The 21,859-nt window shown below is 45.6% G+C and overlaps 2 protein-coding genes across 2 annotated transcripts in view; one reads left to right on the forward strand and one right to left on the reverse strand.

Moving 5' to 3' along the window:
• Positions 1–253: 253 nt before the first annotated feature.
• On the forward strand, positions 254–1,704 carry LOC310962139 (uncharacterized protein). The gene is made up of 2 exons (XM_083934523.1): positions 254–303; positions 523–1,704. The coding sequence occupies exon 2, from the start codon at positions 533–535 to the stop codon at positions 1,409–1,411; it is 879 nt and encodes a 292-aa protein (XP_083790649.1). The 5' UTR covers positions 254–303; positions 523–532; the 3' UTR covers positions 1,412–1,704.
• Positions 1,705–5,297: 3,593 nt separating this feature from the next.
• LOC310961431 (saccharopine dehydrogenase-like oxidoreductase) overlaps positions 5,298–21,859 on the reverse strand; it is a 36,643-nt gene continuing 20,081 nt past the window's right edge. Inside the window, exons 11-21 of the mRNA XM_083933482.1 lie at positions 18,229–18,341; positions 18,001–18,081; positions 15,909–16,038; positions 14,232–14,281; positions 13,198–13,328; positions 11,920–12,037; positions 10,044–10,163; positions 8,913–8,969; positions 7,564–7,675; positions 6,531–6,612; positions 5,298–6,373 (exon numbers count right to left, since the gene is read on the reverse strand). Coding sequence (XP_083789608.1) covers positions 6,274–6,373; positions 6,531–6,612; positions 7,564–7,675; positions 8,913–8,969; positions 10,044–10,163; positions 11,920–12,037; positions 13,198–13,328; positions 14,232–14,281; positions 15,909–16,038; positions 18,001–18,081; positions 18,229–18,341 — 1,094 coding nt within the window. The 3' untranslated portion in view covers positions 5,298–6,273. The remainder of the gene's footprint in view (positions 6,374–6,530; positions 6,613–7,563; positions 7,676–8,912; positions 8,970–10,043; positions 10,164–11,919; positions 12,038–13,197; positions 13,329–14,231; positions 14,282–15,908; positions 16,039–18,000; positions 18,082–18,228; positions 18,342–21,859) is intronic.

A 21,859-nucleotide genomic window follows, 5' to 3' on the forward strand; every position in this document is an offset into this window, starting at 1 on the left:
GTGTGTGTGTGTGTGTGTGTGTGTGTGTGTGTGTGTGTGTGTGTGTGTGTGTGTGTGTGTGTGTGTGTGTGTGTGTGTGTGTGTGTGTGTTTAACTTAAATATAATAATTCACATAATATCATATGAGGTCATCATACGTTGATCTGGTATCTGATAACCTCAGTTCTTTGGAAAAGGACTCCTCCCCGGTCGATTGCAACATCTCAGTTCTCTATATAAAGGCAGCTGATTGGTGGAAAGTACAACTGACTTCAACGCACCAGTTGACTTCTTCCTGCAGATCATTCACTGTCAGCAGACATGTAAGTGTTCAAGAGCTTTGTTTCATCTTTCCTTATTGTGGGACATGCATTTCTCTATTTCAGAAAGTGTCATCAGTCCTCTTCAGTGTGAATGGATGTAGTTTGCATGCACATTTTAAACTGAATGCATCTTAGATGTCATTATGATGATCCAGATTTGACAACCGTCATGCTGCTTACACGCTCTGTTTACTCATGATGTGTCTTTCTTTAATGCAGTTTACCCACAATGACCAATTACATCTCAAACCTTGATGTGTCTCTTGATGACGCTGATGAGTCGAGGCTCAAATCCAACGGCTTCAAGAGAATCAATGTTAATCTGAACGAAGGGTTACCAGGGAACGTCGTCTATCTTTGGTACAAAAATGGCGCAGACCCAATCACCAGTGTTCAGGTTACATTCAACCTTGAAATGGAAGTTGGATTGCAGAGTGCAGGGCACACAAAGATCCCCAAAGATCTCAACGCTGGAGCACAAGGGGATGCCGTCTACCTGTGGTACTTCAAGGGGCAAACACAGTATGATGTTCCTATAGTGGAGGTTGATGTCACTACAGATGCAGAAAGTGAAGCCAAGAAGTTTGCTGACGACTGGGAGAGCCTGACCGTTAATCTGAACCACGGGGCTGGTGGGAAGAGGATCTGCGCCTGGTTGAAGAGAGAGCAGAAAACCTACATCTGTGACGTCACTGCCACAGCTTCCTACAATAACGACGCTGACAACTTAAAAGATGGTTACATCCGTGTGAATGAGAGCACCAACAAGGATGTCGGAGGAGCTCCTGTCTTCATCTGGTACCGCCAGACCACCGACTCTGCTGGTGCAGTCCAATTTCTGCAAATCTCCACCAAAGAATCTGAATATAAGAGCCTCCTTAATCAAAGTTACACGCCAGTGGAAGTTAACCTGAACGAGGGGGCCGGACAGAGCCAGGTGTACCTTTGGTTCAAGAAAGATGGAGACAACAAGCCCGTTAAAGGCATCACCCTGATCTTCAGCGCAACTGCTCTTCAGGCGTATGGGAAGGCTGGTGTCAATGTCATTAAAAGAAGTCTCAACACTGGCACTGGCGGCAGCCCTGTGTACCTGTGTGTTCATCAGTAAAAGCCTGAAAGCCTTCATCATGACAGCAGAGCTCCCGATTCTCACTGTCACTGAAGTGGAGAGCAAAGTCCAACCATGTTCGGAAATCATTACATTATGAAACAATGTGATTAATGCTGGTCAAATCAGAAAGCATCAGTTCTAATGAGTTTAACTTTGTGTCAATTACTATAAATACATAGTAATTATAATAATACTCTTTCCAATGGCAATGTTAATGAACAACTGAATATTAAAGCTCTGTTTCACTTTATTTTGCACTTGTCCTGCTTTTCAATAAAGACAACTTGGCATTTGAAATGTATTTGCTTCAGACTGCACTTATTTTCACTGTCTTATTTCCATCACTGTCGTCATACTGACACTGTCGGGCTCATTGATTGAACTGCTTGAAGGGACATGTTGGACTTACTTCACTTTTATCACTACCAAATTTAAGGCTGAGGCTAGATAATGGGGTGGCAGATGTGCACAGTGGTGCTTCCGCATACTCACCAGAAGGGCAGCCACAGCAACCTACACACACACACACACACACACACACACACAGACTCAAAGAGAGCCAGAGTGAGGGGCCATTGCAAAGCGAACTTGAATGAAAGGTTAAATACCTGGATCTCCACACCAGTTAGTTGGTCCAGTCCCAGCCTGGTCCTGGTCCTGGTCCTGGTCCAGTCCCAGCCTGGTCCAGTCCCAGCCTGGTCCTGGTCCTGGTCCAGTCCCAGCCTGGTCAGATGCGTACATGAACTGATGAAACCTCTTGGATGAGAGGTGAAACGTCTTCCCAGACAAATAACCAAGTCCAGTTGCTTTGGACTGAGTTTGGTTTGGAAAACTCTGGGTTCACTAACTACGTTGTTGGTGCTTCAGTTAATGTGTAGGGACTCTTCTCACGCTGCTGCAGAGGTTTGCTGTTATTCGGAGCAGTACTAGAGCTTAAAAAAGGCGTTTTATTGCCTTCAACTTGTCGCCCCAAGCTAATCAGTGTTAGCCGCATTTGGCTGTTAGCGACTGTTTGTGTCTGTCCCAGATTTCTCCGTTAGTAGTTTGAACACAGAAAAAAAAAATTCTCAATGGCTTATATGATGAGTGTGTTTACATAAAAAGAGCCTGGGATGATTTTACACCAGAATTTCACTTTAAGTATATAAATACATGCGGTAGAACATGACGATGCAAATACGTGAATGTTGACTCCTGGTTCCACGTGAGACACGGTCAGCTGGGTCAAAGTCCTGTGTCTGCTGATCAAATATTCTAATATTGAATGCTTAAATTGTAAACCTTGATAAATTATGGTCGTGCCAATGAAGCAATTTTGAATTTAAGAGTGCAGATGGATTATTAGGACCCATAGATCCAAAGGGAGAGGGGAAGACAGTAAAGGTGGTGGAGGTAAGGGGCGTGACATGAATATCTGCACAGCTACAATGGCGGACTGGTGGCGTGCAGGGGCAAGGGAGAGGGGTGGGGCTGCTCTCTGCTACGCAAAGGGAAACCACTGCAATCTCTCCCCCTCTCTCTCATTCTTGTCGACCAAAAATGCCTCCACACCATCCCTTCGCCATCACACCGTAGGAGCTATTTAACATAGAAACTTCCCCACGGACATTCTCTGTCAGTAGACTCACTGCACACACACACAGTGGTATTTATGTTTGTGCGAGTGTTGTATCATTGGAGGGCTGGTGACAGCTGGGGGCAGGGAAGCAGATGAGTCTCACTGAGAACGAGGAGAGAGTAAAAACAGAGACAATAGTTCCTTTTGAACTTGACAACCTATTCAATCGTGAGGTGTGAGCGACCTCTCAGTAACCCTCTTGGGATTCTGTCCCCATTTCTACAGATTTTCATGTTGTGCCCACAGTATTTTAATTAAGGCCACGCACTGTCTCTGTCATCCTCAAAGGCACCAAATGACCTCTACTGTCATGTCTTGTAAATATTTGGCAGGAGGAGCAGCAGAAATACTGACACCTGGTGGCAGAAAAGGGGTTGGTTCAAGTGGGAGGAAGCCTGCAGCCTCACTGATATTTACCTATTATCAATATCAATAAAAAACAACGGTTAATCGCTGTTTGGTGAGACAACAATTGTGTCTATAAATTAAAGTTTACACTAGAAAACATTACATTTCAATACCTTCTGAAGCATAGCAAACAATCTCTGCTCAAGTAAGTGTTTAGGTGGACTGTATGGACACAAACTATCTGGTGGATAGTTTGTGTCCATGCAGCCGATATCAGTTTAATTTATCTGTACGCATGAAGTTCAAATGAGTCAAATATATATCGTAGTTTCTATTCATCATGGGTGCAGATCCCAGGGGACACGTCCCCCTCGATAGTCACAGCACGTGCATTTGTATCCTCCACTAAAAGCGTGAAAGTAGCAAAGGACTTTTATTTTGTAATACGGCTAAAACGCAACTCATTGACACGACACTGTCTCCGGTAAAGTAGGGGTCAGGATGCCTCAAAAGCAATGTTTGCAGTCTTCCATGAAATTCTAATCCGTCACGGAGTAAAAGGTCCACTGTTTCATGAGAATTAAGTCATAATAGAAAAGGTTTCTTTGAGTGCTGAATGCAGGAATGAGAAAGTGTTTGACGCTCAACATTTTCTGGGGGTGGACCCCCGACTTAATACGTCATCAATTGAGAATCCAAACAAATGTCTCCCCTTCTGTTCCTGAGTTATGAAACATTATGTTGACACACTGAAGTTGGCCTTTGACCTTTTGGATATAAAACGTCATCACTGCATCACCGCACCGCTGTACCGCACCGTTGTGACGAAAAGAGAGCTGAGCCAGAAGGCAAAGCTCTCGATCTACCGGTCATTCTTCGTTCCTACCCTCACCTGTGGTCATGAAAGCTGCGTCAGGACCGGCATAATGAGGTCGCGGGTCGAAGCGTGTGAAATGTGTTTCCTCAGGAGGGGGGCTGGAGTCTCCCTTAGAGAGAGGGGGAGAAGTTCAGCATCCGTGAGGAACTCGGAGTAGAGCCGCTGCTCCTTTGCGTTGAAAGGAGCCAGTTGAGGTGGTTCAGGATCATCTGGTAAGGATGAACCCTGGGCGCCTCCCCAGGGAGGTGTTCCAGGCACGTCCAGCTGGGAGGAGGCCTCGGGGAAGACCCAGGACCAGGTGGAGAGATTAGATCTCCACACTGGCCTGGGAACGCCTCAGGATCCCCCAGTTAGAGCTGGTTAATGTGGCCCGGGAAAGGGAAGTTTGGGGTCCCCTGCTAAAGCTGCTGCCCCTGAGACCTGACCCCGGATAAGAGGCTGGAGATGAGACAAGATGAGAATACAGCCAGACTTGGTTCCTTTATGTATAACCGTATAACTGTAAAATCGAAGAGCATTGAAGGCATGAAATGTATTGCACCATCTTGTCTCTTACTGTAGATATACACCAAGTAGAAAACAGATGATAGATGCAAAAGATAAACAGCAGCAAACACATCCTCTATCATTCCAGACTATATGTTCTATAAAAACAGCAACATTTCAAACAATCATACTCGTCTAGTTTCTACTATAGTGTGGAATATCGAATTTAGCAAAAATGAACCTCTCCCTGTTTTAGCGGTCTTGTCTAGTTTTTAATTGATTCAAATCGAAAAGCTATGAAATGAATTATCGAGTTCCTCTCCGTTCAACTTTAGGTCCTACACGTTTTACCTTTATCCGGCTGTTAAGACGTGACGTAACACCCTTTCAAAATACAATTCCCGGGTCCAAGCTGTTCCGAGCCTCGTATTTTTCATACCTGCTTTTCTGCGACAGTCGCCGTTTTCTTGGTCAATGGGGTCGTTTACGGGAATCGCATAGAGCCAAGGCCAAGGCTATGGAAAGAGGCAAGGACACCAATCAAAGATGGCGGTGCTTTGGGGGTATGACACATGCTCAGTGGAACTGGAGATGCACGGTTCTCTTTCTATGATAGCGCGGACCAGATTTTACTGCGCATGTGTCATACCCCCAACGCCAACGCCATCTTTGATTGGTGCCTTAACTTCTTTCTACTCGTCTTCAAAATCTTTAAGCACACACACGGGGCTCCAGGCTGCGACCAGATGTCTCGCCATATCAATATGTAAGTGGCTAAACAGCAACAGAGTGACAGATAAGACAGGAAGATAGTGCCGTCATCCCCGTAACACAAACACGTAACACGCAACACGTGAGTCCCGCAGCTTTCTTTAACATCAGGCTACAAGTTATAGTCACAGTGTTGGCAACTAAGGGATGGTGGACGGATGGCAGCTCCTGAGCTTTACTCCCGTGAGTACCGTAGGCTACACCACGGCTAACACAAGTACTACAAAGACACCTGCAGCACCACCACAACTCTGCTAAATTTAAAAAAAGTCTTAAAATCGAGTCTCATTCTTGTGGACTCAAGATTTCTACAAGGCTGCAGTGCCGTGTTCCCCGTTGTTTGAACGGATCTGTGTTTGAAAAAACAATGTAATTGTCGTTTTACCTCTTTCTTATTGATGAAAAAGACGTCTAACTGACGAAAGAGGTGATTGTTCACATGTTTGGTCGTTGTTGTCTGTTTTGTTCCAACAGCGTTTGGACCCAGAAATCCTATTTTGAAAGGTTGTTACGTTAAACTGAACAGCCGGATACGCCGCCACTTGAAAACATCATCAGGAGGCACGGCATACATTTTCATAGCTATACTGATGACACGTAGCTTTACATTGCTTTGTCTCCTGATGACTCAGGGCCAAAAGATGTCCTTGGATGTGAATGTATGAAAACTGCTGTACAAATAAAGTCTGATAGACCGAGGTGTCATATAATATACTGTAAGGAAGCTGCTTGGCTTTTACAGTGGTGACTGTCAAAGGGTTACTGGACGTTTTTGACTGAGAACTTAATGCTGTGGTTATGGAGGCGGTCGATGAGGCTCGTTTTATGGAAGGCGGCTCCTGGAGTGTACACCCCTCCCCTGTCAAGAACAGACAGAGAGAGAGAGAGAGGGTGGGATAATGCTTTAAGGAAGGAGGTAGGCAGATATAGATAAGACAGAAAGGCATCATTTAATCTCCCCATTTATGAGAGAGAGGGATAAAGTAAAGAACGTACAAACAGAGTAAAAAACTGACCTCCTGGGGAGAGAGTGTAGCTCGTTCAGCAAAGTGACGGCTGCTTGTACCATCGCAGAAACTGTAGCTACATAACCAGGCTCTGTAAAGAACAAAAACATAGATGGTCAATGCTCTATTTACACTACGTGAGTACTTAGTGGATAAGTCTGGTGAGGTTCTATACTTTTCTTACTGTCAACGTACACTCAGCGGCCACTTTATTAGGCGCACCTGCTGCTTAATAAAGAGTCAGTGTGGTCTTCTGCCGCTGTTCCCTCTCTGCTAGAAAGTAAACTTGGACTTATATAGCTCCTTTCATGGTACCCACGGTCACTTAACAATTAGGAGGGGGGCGGGGGTTAGGGGTCAAAGGGCTTGGTGAAAAGAAATGTTTTTGAGGTGCTTTTTGAACATAGGCAGAGACGGGGCAGAGCGGACATGGAGTGGTAGGCTGTTCCAGAGTGTAGGAGCGTTGACAGAGGGGGTGGCCAGCAGGTCCTTGTCGGAGGACCGCAGGGAGCGTGACTGAGTGTAGGGGTGGAGGAGATCTGTGAGGTATTGTGGTGAGAGTCCCTGGAGAGATTTGTAGGTGAGCAGCAGGATCTTGTGGGCGACGCGTGACTTGACTGGCAGCCAGTGGAGCTGTTGGAGAATGGGAGAGATATGCTGCCAGGGCTTTGTGTGGGTTCAAACCCTGGCAGCTGAGTTCTGAACATATTGCAGTCTGCTCAGGGCCTTGGTGGGCAGTCCAGACAGGACACCATCGCAGTAGTCCAAACGGGAGGTGATGAAGGCATAGATGAGTGTTAACGAATGGGTGGACAGGTGTACCTCATAAAGTGGCCAGTGAGTGTATTACAGGAAAGAAAAAAACAACAACGCATGTGCATCTGAACCCTGATATATCTCATTCCTCTGGATAACTCTTAAACTGCAAACTGCACTTTTTAAGGTGAACCGTAGCACGATAATCAGGCTGAACTACCATTTCCTGAGCCCTTTTCTCACAGCACAGGTGTAACTCATAGAGCCTGTAGCGTGGCAGTGTTACCTGCTCCTATGACCTGAGTGCAGATCTTTGCGTCGGGTCGGCCCTGTGAGGGATCGGTACCCTCGGAGTAGCCCTCCCCGAAAAGTGTCAAGCTGAAACAGGTGTCTTCTATCTGAGAGAAGAGAAACAACAAACATACTGTACAATAAAACAGTATCCAAAGAGCATTATTACTGTGCGTACATCGAGGTCGCCAGAGCTGTAATGGCTGCCATAAGCAAACAAACAACAAAATGAGCAATATATGAAATCATGATGTGTAATATCCACTATAATCATGTTGTTAGAATAACTGTACATAAAGTAATCTCATATTTACTCCAATTACCTTAACATATAAACTAACCTTACTTGGTGTGTGTGTGTGTGTGTGTGTGTATAGCCAATTTGTGCAGAGTTGTATTGCAGATATTCTATTTCAAGGACGAGCAACATGTGCCCCCCCTCCAAAAGCCGACAGTGCTCCTTATAATGCGGTGCTCCTTATATATGGACCAATATTGAGCCACAACAGGTCTCCAACTACGGTGAGCAGCCGCCGACTATATTTTCCCCCGTAGAAGAAGTAACGCGCGGTGCATGTTGAGATATACGACTGCGCGAAGCGTGCCGTTTCATTTCCATGTGTGTGTTTGTGTAAAGAGCCCAAAATGGCTCCTGTTAAGAGACACGCTTACGACGCAGAGTTTACACTCAAGGCCATTAGTCACGCAGTAGAACACGGGAATAGAGCAGCAGCCAGAGAGTTGAACATGAACCAATCAATGGTGCCGAAGTGGAGGAAGCAACAAGACGACCTCCCCTGACTGTTGTGTTGACGTTCCCTTTAGTGCAGCTCCATCTAATGGATGCAGAACGTAACCCCAGCCTCCACTGGAGCGTCTGTTCTATGCTCCTTATAATGCGGAAAATACGGTAATTCTCAAAATACACTAATGGAAACTTAAAAGATTACCCTAAATCCTAAAGACTGGTACTCTAACACTCATCTAATCTAATCTGATGCTTCACATTGAATTAAATAGATGTTAAAATCCCGATTTCTCCCGTCCGACCACGGAAAGAGCAAAACCACAAATACAGAAATCTGCCACGTGAAATAACCACAACTCTTTTAGAGACTTTTAACACTTTTCTGTTCATCGTTAGACGCCGTCGCTCATAATAAGACGTTTAAGAAAATAGGTTTTCAGGGCCTTTAATGACACAAACTTAATCATCCAGACCTGTTCCCTGATCACTTGGTTTCAAAGCTCCTAACTGCAGACGACGTTTCATCGAGGAAGCTTTCAATTCATCTCAAGACACAAAACATGATACAAATATATGGAAGTCAGTATTTGTGTTACCTGCTTCATGGTTGGACCGGACTTGGAGAACAAGCCAAAGGAGAAGAGCGATGGGAACTTTGTGAAAAACAAGAACAAACGTAATGATAATTAGACTTATTGCATAATTATTCTTCCAGCAGAATCAAATGTTGAGTTTGTGACGATATAAGTTAAAGCCCATACACTGACTGCCTTTACTCTCCATGGCTGACGAATGAAGTGTTAAAACTCTTTAATCCTTGTTGATTTGAAGCGTTTTTACACTCACAAGCATCAAGTAGTTTCCCAGCTGTTGCCACACTCTGCTGCGTTTAACATCAACAGCTTTGCGTAAGCCTTTAGACTAAATACCCACACCTGAGCGTGACATTCATCCACAATTAAATGTTTTGATCTTTAAGAGTCTAAAACTTCTGCTTCCTTTAAGGGCCCACTCCCACTGTGCCTCAGTGCCGTGCCCAAACAGGTTCCACGGCTTAAGTCTGGTTCCTTTGACCAGTGTGAGTTCAACCGTACCGCGTCTAGGAGCGGCCAGCTGGCCGTCCACGGCCCGTTTGGGAGAGGTGGGCTTTAGTAAAGCACGTTTGCACGTGTACGAGCACGAGCGTGCACACGTGTACGAGCACGAGCGTGGGCACGTGTACGAGCACGAGGCCTACGGCGGCTCTGAGGTCATTTCCTGTGCGCCTGTTGGGACGTAGAAAAAAGAAGGAGGGACCATGCGCGGACATTTCAAACAATGGCGGTGAAAGGTTCACGTTGGTGTGATGCGGAGGTGGAGTGTTTACTGCAGATTTGGTCGATGAAAAGATTCAAAAACAGTCGACAAGACGCACAAAAACTCCGAGGTCTACGGAAAGATCTGGAAACAAAGCCACGCATCGCCATGACGTCATCAATGCGTGTGACGTGTTACGGCGTGATGACGTATAGGCAGCAAGAAGCATTCTCCGAGGCCCAGGTAGTGTGAGGACAAACGGGCCTGGAGGGGGGGACAAGGACCCTAAAGCACGGGGCACGGGACGGAGGCACAGTGGGAGTGCGCCCTAAATGAACTCCACTACCTAGGGACTCGAATGATGTGCTTTACACCGCAGATACCAAGGTAGACTTTACAAAAAGAGGATGGTTGATGAACAGTCTTGCTACCGTGGTGAGGAGTTTCCGTCCCAGGCTGAATTTGACCATGAACCAGAAGAAGAGGCCGCCACAGAAGAACTTTAGTACTGAGGAGAGGCCACCGATCCCAACATAGGCACTGTACTGGACCTGTGGATGGAGGGAAGAGAGAAGGCACAATGTTGATGATCAAAAAGGTAAATTAAAGGTGACATATAAGGGAAAGGATAAGGGGATGCAGATAACAGGAGCAAGCGGGGAGGAAATGAGAGATGAGGGAAAGGAGGTAAGTCGAGAGAGAAGGGGAGGGACACGGACGAAAGAAGAAGAGATTAAAGGGAAGGGAAGAGAGTGGAGGATGTACTAAATGTAGAGGTAGGGGATAGAAAAGCAGGAGGGAGGGAGGGCGAGATGAGCTGTCAAAAGGAGTAATGAGCAGCGGGGGAAGGAAGTGTTGAGCCCCTACAGATGACTCATCATATTTCTGCTGGTCGATGGCGGTCTGAACAACATAATGAGGTAGTTTCATTAACGCCTGTGTCTCCGGCTGTGATCAAAACAGTGACAGCTGCTGGGATGGCTGACCTAGTTACAGGTGCAGCAGGGGAATAGGGGTTTGCGTTTCACCGCGGGGATGCACGAGCGTAGTCAGAGTAACAGGGAGTGCGTGTTCTTCGTACTAACTATTACACTTGTTTGCAGTGCACCAAACACGGACACTACTGAGATATTAGTGGGTCTCATCAGAGCGAAACGTTTCCATGCACGCGCACTTATTTATTGCCTCGCACAGGACATGTTGAATAATTGATTGCATGGAAATTTACATTTGCATTTCCACATTTTGCGGATGCTTTTATGCAAAGCGAGATATAAACGAAGTACAAATCAAGCCGCGGTTAATCGAGGAGTCCAGGCTGTGATGAGAAATGGGATGTGACCTTTTTTCTCACAGGTTTCTAACCTGAGTCAGACTTTACGTGCACAAGTACCCTAAAGCATGGGGCACGGGACGGAGGCACAGTGGGAGGGCGCCCTTATAGTCCGGAAAATACGTTGACGTGGCAGGAGATACCAAGAAACCGCACTAATGAACCAAAAAATATATAAATATGGAAAATAATTAGGATGTTTTATGAGAAAGATGACACGTTCAACAACTGTGGATGTGTTTAAGGGCGCACTCACACTGTCCTTCCGCACCGCGCCAAAAAAGGTTTTTCAGCTAAAGTCTAGTGCGTTTGACCAGTGTGAGTGCAACCACTCTGTGCATAACTGTGGCCAGCGGGCCGTCCACGGCCCGTCTGAGAGAGGTGGGCTTTTGTAGAGCGCGTTTGCACATGTACGAGCACGAGGCCTACGGCGGTTCTGAGGTCATTTCCTGTGCGCCTGTTGGGACGTAGAAAAAAGAAGGAGGGACCATGCACGGACATTTCAAACAATGGCGGCGAAAGGTTCACGTTGGTGTGATGCGGAGGTGGAGTGTTTACTGCAGATTTGGTCGATGAAAAGATTCAAAAACAGTCGACAAGACGCACAAAAACTCTGAGGTCTACGGAAAGATCTGGAAACAAAGCCACGCATCGCCATGACGTCATAAATGCGTGTGACGTGTTACGGCGTGATGACGTATAGGCAGCAAGAAGCATTCTCCGAGGCCCAGGTAGTGTGAGTACAAACGGGCCTGGAGGGGGGGACAAGGACCCTAAAGCACGGGGCACGGGACGGAGGCACAGTGGGAGGGCGCCCTAATAGTCCAGAAACCGCAGCAATGAACCAGAAAATATGTAAATATGGAAAATAATCAGGGTGTTTTATGAGAAAGATGACACGTTCAACAACTGTGGATGTGTTCAAAAGTCCACAGTCAGTTCTTGTTCTTGTTCTCGTGTTGATAAAATCTCACCGGTGAACGCTGTTCCTCCTCGTACAGGAAACGCTGGGTTCTCTTCACCACTGACGGGTCAGAACCCATGAACGGGATGGCATACTGTTCGATCTCCTTACTGAAAAACACAAACCCCCTGGACACACACACACACACACACACACACACACACACACACAGACAGACAAAAAGAGAAAGCAGAGACATTTCATCCATTGTTATTCTTCTGAATCCGTCTCCGCCCCGGTCGACCTCAGGCTCCAATAAAACCTCGTTACACTGAGAGTCCGACGGTTTGACCGGTCTGTAAATCACAGCTGTCGTGCAGAAACATGTCTGCAAGTGTGTTGGGTTATTATCCACCTTTAAAATGACGGCTTTCATTCCCAGAAACACTGTTGAAAAATAACATTTGCACCACATGTTCGTTCCATAACTCGAGCTGCAGCGATCGGTCGACCATTCAAACTGTTTTAATAACTTTTCTTGCAGAGAAATTCTGTTTTCTGCCTCTCAAATATGAAGATTTCCTGCTTTTATCTCTTTCATATCGTACTTAACTGAAAACAGCCTTCCTACACCTTTGCCAAGGTCAAATTCAAGCACTTTTTAAGCACTTTTAAGGTCCATTTTCAAGCCTTTCCAGCACCTTACAGATGTGGTAAATCACATATTTCTACAAATACACATACACATAATTAAAAAATGGCTTTATTTCACTTTTTATATCACGTTAAAACGAGATGGAATTAGCCAATAAACGACTTAAAATGTGTTTTTCAATAACAGATGGATGAGAAATTCAATTAAATTCATATTCTATAGCTATTTGTTGTGAAAGAATTACAATACAGATACAATTTCAAACATTTTCAAACACTTTATCCAAAATCAAACCTTTGAAACCTTAAAAAACACATTATGAGGATAATGATAAGGATTTCAAGCCCCTGTACGAACCCTGTGATACCTCAGGGTTTTTATTATTATTGTTTTAAAGACAAAACAATGAATCGAGATAAAAACCTGCAGATTAACTGATGATGAAGAGAATCGTTACATTAAGCCTGATAAGCCACATTATATTACATTCCCATGCACAAACGGCTCTATATTATAAATGAAGCTGTTATAAAAACAATATTCATCTTTATAATCACAACTGTGAAAACCCAAGTGTAGCAAAGATGCATCAGTGTCAGTGTGGAGATCCCTCTCTGCTTTGCACTGAACAGACATCTGGATACAAACGTTATGACTCAGATGTAATTGTTGATTACTCGGTTACAGTCGTACCTCTTTTTGACTTTGGCGCCCACCACAGGCAGCGGCGTGTGGCCAGACTTCTTCCTCAGCTGTCGGAGGGACCCGCTGTCTGCGAAACCGTACACGGCGGACTGCCAAGTGGCATCGTGACCGGAAACGCCCTGAGAGGGGAGAGATGACTTTAAACGATGTGACTGTGCAAACGATCAGTGCTGTGCAGAGGATCAGTGCTGTGCAGACGATCAGTGCTGTGCAGACGATCAGTGCTGTGCAGACGATCAGTGCTGTGCAGACGATCAGTGCTGTGCAGACGATCAGTGCTGTGCAGACGATCAGTGCTGTGTAGACGATCAGTGCTGTGCAGAGGATCAGTGCTGTGCAGACGATCAGTGCTGTGCAAACGATCAGTGCTGTGCAGAGGATCAGTGCTGTGCAGACGATCAGTGCTGTGCAGACGATCAGTGCTGTGCAGACGATCAGTGCTGTGCAGACGATCAGTGCTGTGCAGACGATCAGTGCTGTGCAGACGATCAGTGCTGTGCAGACGATCAGTGCTGTGCAGACGATCAGTGCTGTGCAGACGATCAGTGCTGTGCAGACGATCAGTGCTGTGCAGACGATGCTCCATTTCCCCAACATTAAAGACACCGACGGGTTCATGTGCAACAACTAATGTCTTCAAACTGACCCAGGCCACAAACAACCACTATTAGAGTTGGTTATTTATCTTTACATTTAGTTTAAGGGAAATGGAAATATAATAAAAAGAAGGTAACATTCAGTGAAACGGCATTTCGTGATCACTTTGGTCACTATAATCACGACGTGACAGCTTCATAACAACATCACGTCATGTTTTTTTACTTTATAATAACATGAATTGAAGCGTGACAGGAAACAGGGAGATAGGGGGCGACGTGCAGTAAAGAACCGCAGGTCAAAATCTAACCCTGGGCCAGTGCGTCGAGGAAACACTAACCGCTGAGCCACCGTGTCGCTTTTTAAAAGAGCATCAGGCAACATTTCCAACCATGCAGTGCACAAACTGTAATTGCTCAGGCTACCTCAGGCCCGCTGCTTATGTTCAGGAAGCTCTCCACCGCCGTCAGCGTTCCTGAAATCAGAGTCACGGTTTAAATACGTCAGTGCTGAAAACACGGTCACATGCATTCAGCTGAAGTTGGCACCAATCAGACTTTTTAAAGATCAAAGCAAAACGGACTGAGGCGCTATATCAATAACTTCAACAGATAATTATTATTAAGTTAAAGGTTGAACATGGAGAACGAGCAGAACAGCTCCATCTAGTGTCTCAAGATCGCCGTCGCAACAACAAAAGAGAAGTCCAGCAGTGGGGTTGCCAGGTTGGTCAGACCCGGCCCAGTAGCTCCAGGAGACCGGAGTCTGTTTGAGCCTGTTTGAACCCGTCCCCTCCAGAAAATCACAGCATCAAAACAAGGATTAGAGGAGTTTGACTGACAGTTAGCGTTAGCCGTTAGCGTTAGCCGTTGCAGCTAAGTGCAGATGAAAGTGATGTTAGCATCAAGGAGCAGCGTAGCCATGTGGGCGTGCGTTTGAATGGCGTTCCTCTCCTTTCTCTCAGTCCATGGAGTGAATGCTCGGCCTATAGTGACTCTGGTTGTTGCCCGTCTCCGCTCACTCAGCTGCTGGGACAAAGAAGCAGCTGCAGGATTGGCTAACTCCATTTCACCCAGTGCCAGCCTACAGTAGCTGCACCCAACAACAGACAACCCTGGCAACCAGCAACGGCCAACACTATTGGCTGCTACCATGGAAACACAACGGGACCGAAAGTTTTAAAAAAGCGCCCCGTGGGTGTTTTTAAATAGCTTTTAATAAAGATTCTTCATATTCAACCTTTAATCTAAATAATAGATTTTTACATATTTGGAAATATAAACACATAAATAAACAAAAATCCTCATAAGAAACCTGACACTTCAATATATAAACCTAAAACTACACCTGACTTCATGGTGTTGGTGTCTATTTAAACCAGGGGTCTCAGAGTGATCCAGTAAAGCTGTGGCTGCAGGTTTTCATCCCAACCGAGCAACAACACACCTGATTAAGGGCGCCCTCCCACTGTGCCTCCGTCCCGTGCCCCGTGCTTTAGGGTCCCTGTCCCCCCCTCCAGGCCCGTTTGTACTCACACTACCTGGGCCTCGGAGAATGCTTCTTGCTGCCTATACGTCATCACGCCGTAACACGTCACACGCATTGATGACGTCATGGCGATGCGTGGCTTTGTTTCCAGATCTTTCCGTAGACCTCGGAGTTTTTGTGCGTCTTGTCGACTGTTTTTGAATCTTTTCATCGACCAAATCTGCAGTAAACACTCCACCTCCGCATCACACCAACGTGAACCTTTCACCGCCATTGTTTTAAATGTCCGCGCATGGTCCCTCCTTCTTTTTTCTACGTCCCAACAGGCGCACAGGAAATGACCTCAGAACCGCCGTAGGCCTCGTGCTCGTACACGTGCGCACGCTCGTGCTCGTACATGTGCAAACGTGCTTTACTAAAGCCCACCTCTCCCAAACGGGCCGTGGACGGCAAGCGTGCCGCTCCTAGACGCGGTGCAGTTGCACTCACACTGGTCAAAGGAACCAGACTTTAGCCGTGAAACCTGCTTGGGAACAGTACGGAAGGACAGTGTGAGTGCGCCCTTAGAGGCTTCTGATGCACGATGGCGGACCCCGCGCGTCCTCTGACCCTACCTCTGAACTGCCTCTGTGTGAAGAGGATACCCAGGTCAGCAGGTATGGAGTCGAAGCCACAGCTGCCAATCACGTACACTCCTCTGTCCAGAGCCTTCGTTTGGTACTCCAGCTGCATACGCTCGAGGAACTGCAGAGGACGGACACACACACACACAGACACACACACACAAACACACACACACACACAAAATGCATCACAATCATCCCAGTAGAAAAGCAGTTTTGAACCCCCTCATCTCAAATTAGCATCATTACCGAGGCCCCAAACAGTTCTAGTTCACAGTGGACACTTTCACTTTGGCTTCTTTTTTAAAGTGAAATGATCCCAAACTTATTCTCTGCCTTTTCCAGATGTAGTGGCGTGCATCCGCAAAAACGCTCCGTGTGGAACAATGATCTCTGCGCTGAACAGGCCGCAGGACGCGCAAGACAGGAATTAAACGAATCATCGAGGCAGAAATTTAGCCTTGATGAATTTGAGTAATTGTTTCAGCACTCTAGGAGCCAAAACATGTGCTAAAGTGTCCTCTAGGAGCCAAAACATGTGCTAAAGTATCCTCTAGGAGCCAAAACATGTGCTAAAGTGTCCTCTAGGAGCCAAAACATGTGATAAAGTGTCCTCTAGGAGCCAAAACATGTGCTAAAGTGTCCTCTAGGAGCCAAAACATGTGCTAAAGTGCCCTCTAGGAGCCAAAACATGTGCTAAAGTGTCCTCTAGGAGCCAAAACATGTGCTTAAGTGTCCTCTAGGAGCCAAAACATGTGCTAAAGTGTCCTCTAGGAGCCAAAACATGTGATAAAGTGTCCTCTAGGAGCCAAAACATGTGCTAAAGTGTCCTCTAGGAGCCAAAACATGTGCTAAAGTGCCCTCTAGGAGCCAAAACATGTGCTTAAGTGTCCTCTAGGAGCCAAAACATGTGCTTAAGTGTCCTCTAGGAGCCAAAACATGTGCTCAAGTGTCCTCTAGGAACCAAAACATGCTAAAGTGTCCTCTAGGAGCCAAAACGTGTGCTAAAGTGTCCTCTAGGAACCAAAACGTGCGCTAAAGTGTCCTCTAGGAGCCAAAACATGTGCTAAAGTGTTCTCTAGGAGCCAAAACATGTGCTAAAGTGTCCTCTAGGACCCAAAACGTGTGCTAAAGTGTCCTCTAGGAGCCAAAACATGTGCTAAAGTGTCCTCTAGGAGCCAAAACATGTGCTTAAGTGTCCTCTAGGGGCCAAAACGTGTGCTAAAGTGTCCTCTAGGAGCCAAAATGTGTGCTAAAGTGTCCTCTAGGATCAAAAACATGTGCTAAAGTGTCCTCTAGGAGCCAAAACATGTGTTAAAGTGTCCTCTAGGAATCCAAAACATGTGCTTAAGTGTCCTCTAGGAATCCAAAACATGTGCTTAAGTGTCCTCTAGGAGCCAAAACATGTGATAAAGTGTCCTCTAGGAGCCAAAACGTGTGTTAAAGTGTCCTCTAGGAGCCAAAACGTGTGCTAAAGTGTCCTCTAGGATCAAAAACATGTGCTAAAGTGTCCTCTAGGAGCCAAAACGTGTGTTAAAGTGTCCTCTAGGAATCCAAAACATGTGCTTAAGTGTCCTCTAGGAATCCAAAACATGTGCTTAAGTGTCCTCTAGGAGCCAAAACATGTGCTAAAGTGTCCTCTAGGAGCCAAAACGTGTGCTAAAGTGTCCTCTAGGAACCAAAACATGTGCTCAAGTGTCCTCTAGGAGCCAAAATGTGTGCTAAAGTGTCCTCTAGGAATCCAAAACATGTGCTTAAGTGTCCTCTAGGAATCCAAAACATGTGCTTAAGTGTCCTCTAGGAGCCAAAACGTGATAAAGTGTCCTCTAGGATCAAAAACATGTGCTAAAGTGTCCTCGATGAATTTGAGTAACTGTTTCACCCCTAAAATTAAAGTCTATTTGGGGATAGAAGACTTTGGACGGTTCATCAATAATCAAAACAGTTGGTGATGAGTGTGTTCGACTGATCGTTGCAGCTCTAATGAACACAACCATCACAGCCGCAGATGCAAACTAGCTCAGTTACAAATATACAACCACAGTGAGAGAACACCTAAAAGAACGTAGTTTGTGTTGTCTACCTGAGGCTCTCCGCAAATGTCGATGTAGTGAGCTCCGTTCTCCACGCAAGCTTTGACCACTGGTTCGCCGTGAAACCTGTACTGAAGGGACGACAAGCACGGAGAGAAAGGTTCCACCATAACAAAGCACAGTGTTTAAGTGTTGTGTGTTTGGGTTAAACTTTAAAAACATGTGTCAAGCGTCATATCAGGGTTTCATTGTTCCTCTGTCAGAGTCTGGGTACTTACGGGGCCGACACAGTTGAGAATCACCAGCCCCTGTTGGCACATGACGGCCAGAGACTCCTCGATAGACACATCAGCGATAATGATTTCGATATCTGTCCTCAGCTCGGGCGCAGCTGACGGAGAGAGGGAGAGAGATCGTCTTCAGTGTCCTCTAGGAGCCTAAACGTGTGCTTAAGTGTCCTCTAGGAGCCTAGACGTGTGTTAAAGTGTCCTCTAGGAGTTAAAACGTGCTAATGTGACTTCTAGGAACCAAAACATGTGGTAAAGTGTCCTCTAGGAGCAAAAACATGTGCTAAAGTGTCCTCTAGGAGCAAAAACATGTGCTAAAGTGTCCTCTAGCAGCCAAAACATGTGCTAAAGTGTCCTCTAGCAGCCAAAACATGTGCTAAAGTGTCCTCTCGCAGCTTAAATGTGTGCTAAAGTGTCCTCTAGCAGCTTAAACGTGTGCTAAAGTGTCCTCTAGGAGCCAAAACATGTGCTAAAGTGTCCTCTAGCAGCCAAAACATGTGCTAAAGTGTCCTCTAGCAGCCAAAACATGTGCTAAAGTGTCCTCTCGCAGCTTAAACGTGTGCTAAAGTGTCCTCTAGCAGCTTAAACGTGTGCTAAAGTGTCCTCTAGCAGCTTAAACGTGTGCTAAAGTGTCCTCTAGGAGCCAAATAGTGTGCTAAAGTGTCCTCTAGGACTCAAAACATGTGCTACAGTGCCCTCTAGGAGTCAAAACATGTGCTAAAGTGTCCTCTTCATATGCCCTTTTTTATTCCTTTTCGCCCCTGCCCTTCAAAAAGTCTGTGCACACCTCTGCTCGACTGTGAGCTCCATAGCTGTCCATGTGTAAAGTTATGTAACGTTAGCTGTTTGGGTAAATCAACAGTTATATTTAGGGGTCAAGTTCAGAGCGAGCCTGACAGCCGGTGAGCCCCGGTGAGCCCCGGTGCCGCCCCGGTGCCGCCTGCCTGTGGAGCACATACACAGCCTCCCCGCGGCGCGTCTCAGCACCTCCTCCAGCCGCTGTCTGCTCCTCCCGGCCACGGCCCATGTCAGCGCGCTGCCGCCGGGACTCTCTGCGGCGCACCGAGCGACCTCCTCCACCACAAACTGCCCGGTGAACCCTGAGGCACCGAATATAATGATATGGTACGGTCTGCTGGAGGTTACTGCCGCCATTGTTCCGTTTGTAACACCGTAGTTACCGTAACCATGCATGCGCATTACGGTTCTGTCACAACAGTGTATCAATGCGCGGATTACTCCGCCGGCACTAACTGCGTCTTTAACAGTTACAGTCATTTGTGTTGAATCACTGTTTGTTTGATATCACTGATGCAAGCTACAGTAACGCTGTTTATACTGGTTTAATATTATTAAACATGTTTTAACGTTTGTAAAAAATAAAAATAGACCTGAGACCATGTTAAATAAGTAGGACACTGCACCGACTACATGTTAAAGGAACAGTAACAGATCATATTTACATACAATTAATGTGAATATGGAATATGGTGGATAAGATTCACTGGTGGGTCAAACTGTGATACATTTTTCACGTGCACTGTGTCCTCTAGGAGCCAATTAGTGTGCTAAAGTGCCCTCTAGGAGCCAATTAGTGTGCTAAAGTGCCCTCTAGGAGCCTCAACATGTGCTAAAGTGCCCTCTAGGAGCCAAAACATGTGCTAAAGTGCCCTCTAGGAGACAAAACGTGCTAAAGTGTCCTCTTGGAGCCTCAACATGTGCTAAGGTGTCCTCTAGGAGCCAAAACATGTGCTAAAGTGTCCTCTAGGAGCCAAAACGTGTTCTAAAGTGTCCTCTAGGAGCCAAAACGTGTGCTAAAGTGTCCTCTAGGAGCCAAAACATGTGCTAAAGTGTCCTCTAGGAGCCAAAACATGTGCTAAAGTGTCCTCTAGGAGCCAAAACGTGTGTTAAAGTGTCCTCTAGGAGCCAAAACATGTGCTAAAGTGTCCTCTAGGAGACAAAACATGCGCTAAAGTGCCCTCTAGGAGCAAAAACATGTGCTATAGTGCCCTCTAGGAGCCAAAACGTGTGTTAAAGTGCCCTCTAGGAGCAAAAACATGTGCTAAAGTGCCCTCTAGGAGCCAAAACATGTGTTAAAGTGCCCTCTAGGAGCAAAAACATGTGCTAAAGTGTCCTCTAGGAGCCTAAACATGTGTTAAAGTGCCCTCTAGGAGCCAAAACATGTGCTAAAGTGCCCTCTAGGAGCCAAAATGCATGAAATAACAAAAATACCTAAACGAGTCATTATGAAAGGTTTTTCCCCTGAAGCCCTTTTGAACCATCTACTTTTTATTTCTTTATTTTAAGTCAGTATTTTCATTTAATTGTCTGTTCTTTGTGCTCTCTTTGATTTATTTATTGTGTTTTGTTAAATTTAAATTGTTCAGTAAAAACAAAACAGTGATCTCACGGTGAACAGTGACATCTAGCGGTGGAGTTGAGGTATTACACCTGGGGTCAGTGTGAAAAGGCCTGTTCCAGTCAAAACCTTCAAAAAAGATCATTATTGAATGCTGCACTTTTCCTTTACTGTGTGTTTTCTGGAGCACTCTGGACTGATGAGCTCACTGACCGCACACACAGATCAGACCTGAACCCTTCATTTTATTTATTTGTAGTTTGGACAATAATAAATGAGACTTTCTGGTAAAACATCCTCTGAAAAATGTGCATCCTCAAATGTAAATATAAGTGAAACACCCAAAACCCTTAACATCATGAAAAGTGAAAATGCAATTAACCTTTTAAGTTCATTTGAAAAACATGCTCTAATAGAAATGTAATTTTAATAAGTATTATATAAGTATTTTAGGTCTCATGTCGAGTCTCTATGCTGCATTCCTCTGTGCTCCTGCACCTTTGAATGTTTTGAAAGGGGGCAAAATGGGGCTCAGTGACAGAGTGGGTCGTCATCCATTCAAGAGATTGTTGGTTTGATCCCCACCTCCCCCGGTCCACGTGTTGAAGTGTCCTTGGGCAAGACACTGAACCCCTGAATTGCTCCCCGTGCTGCACATGGGTGTGTGAATGTGGTGTGAATGGTCAGATTAGATGGTCTGTAGATGTGTGTGAAGGCGCCTTGAGTCGTCAGAAGACTAGAAAGGCGCTATATAAGCACAAGTCCATTTACCATACCAACGGCCAACGCTATTGGCTGGTACCATGGAAACAGCAAGTCGTTTCAAAAGCAGGATTAAGGACTTTTTAAATACAATTTGCACATGTACAGTCTCTGAGCCCTGATCTGCTTCTTTATTTTTAATGTTTTATCATGTTTAGTTGTGTGTTGTTAACGTTTAAATGTGAAACTTGTGTGTTTATGCTGCAGTCTCGACCAGGACTCCCTTGGAAAAGAGAGTTTAAATCTCAATTTTGTATTTGTTTTACCCTTTATTTAACCAGGAATAATGGAGCATTTTAAAAGCAGGATTAAGGAGGTTTTGAGCTCAATTTGCACTGATCTGCTTCTTTATTTTTAATGTTTTATCATGTTGAGTTGTGTTGTTATTGTTTTAAATGTGAAACTTGTGTCTTCATGCTGCCGTCTTTATCCCTGGTTAAATAAAAGTGAACACAAATACAAAATCCTAGTGTTACAAGAGTCTTTATAAAGAAAACACAA

The sequence above is a fragment of the Echiichthys vipera genome (assembly GCF_963691815.1).
Source record: "Echiichthys vipera genome assembly, chromosome: 19".
In the NCBI taxonomy this organism is placed as follows: domain Eukaryota; kingdom Metazoa; phylum Chordata; class Actinopteri; order Perciformes; family Trachinidae; genus Echiichthys; species Echiichthys vipera.

Bases quoted from the DNA above. Each gene is read 5' to 3' on its own strand.
- LOC310962139 (XM_083934523.1), top strand. From the start codon at position 533: ATGACCAATTACATCTCAAACCTTGATGTGTCTCTTGATGACGCTGAT.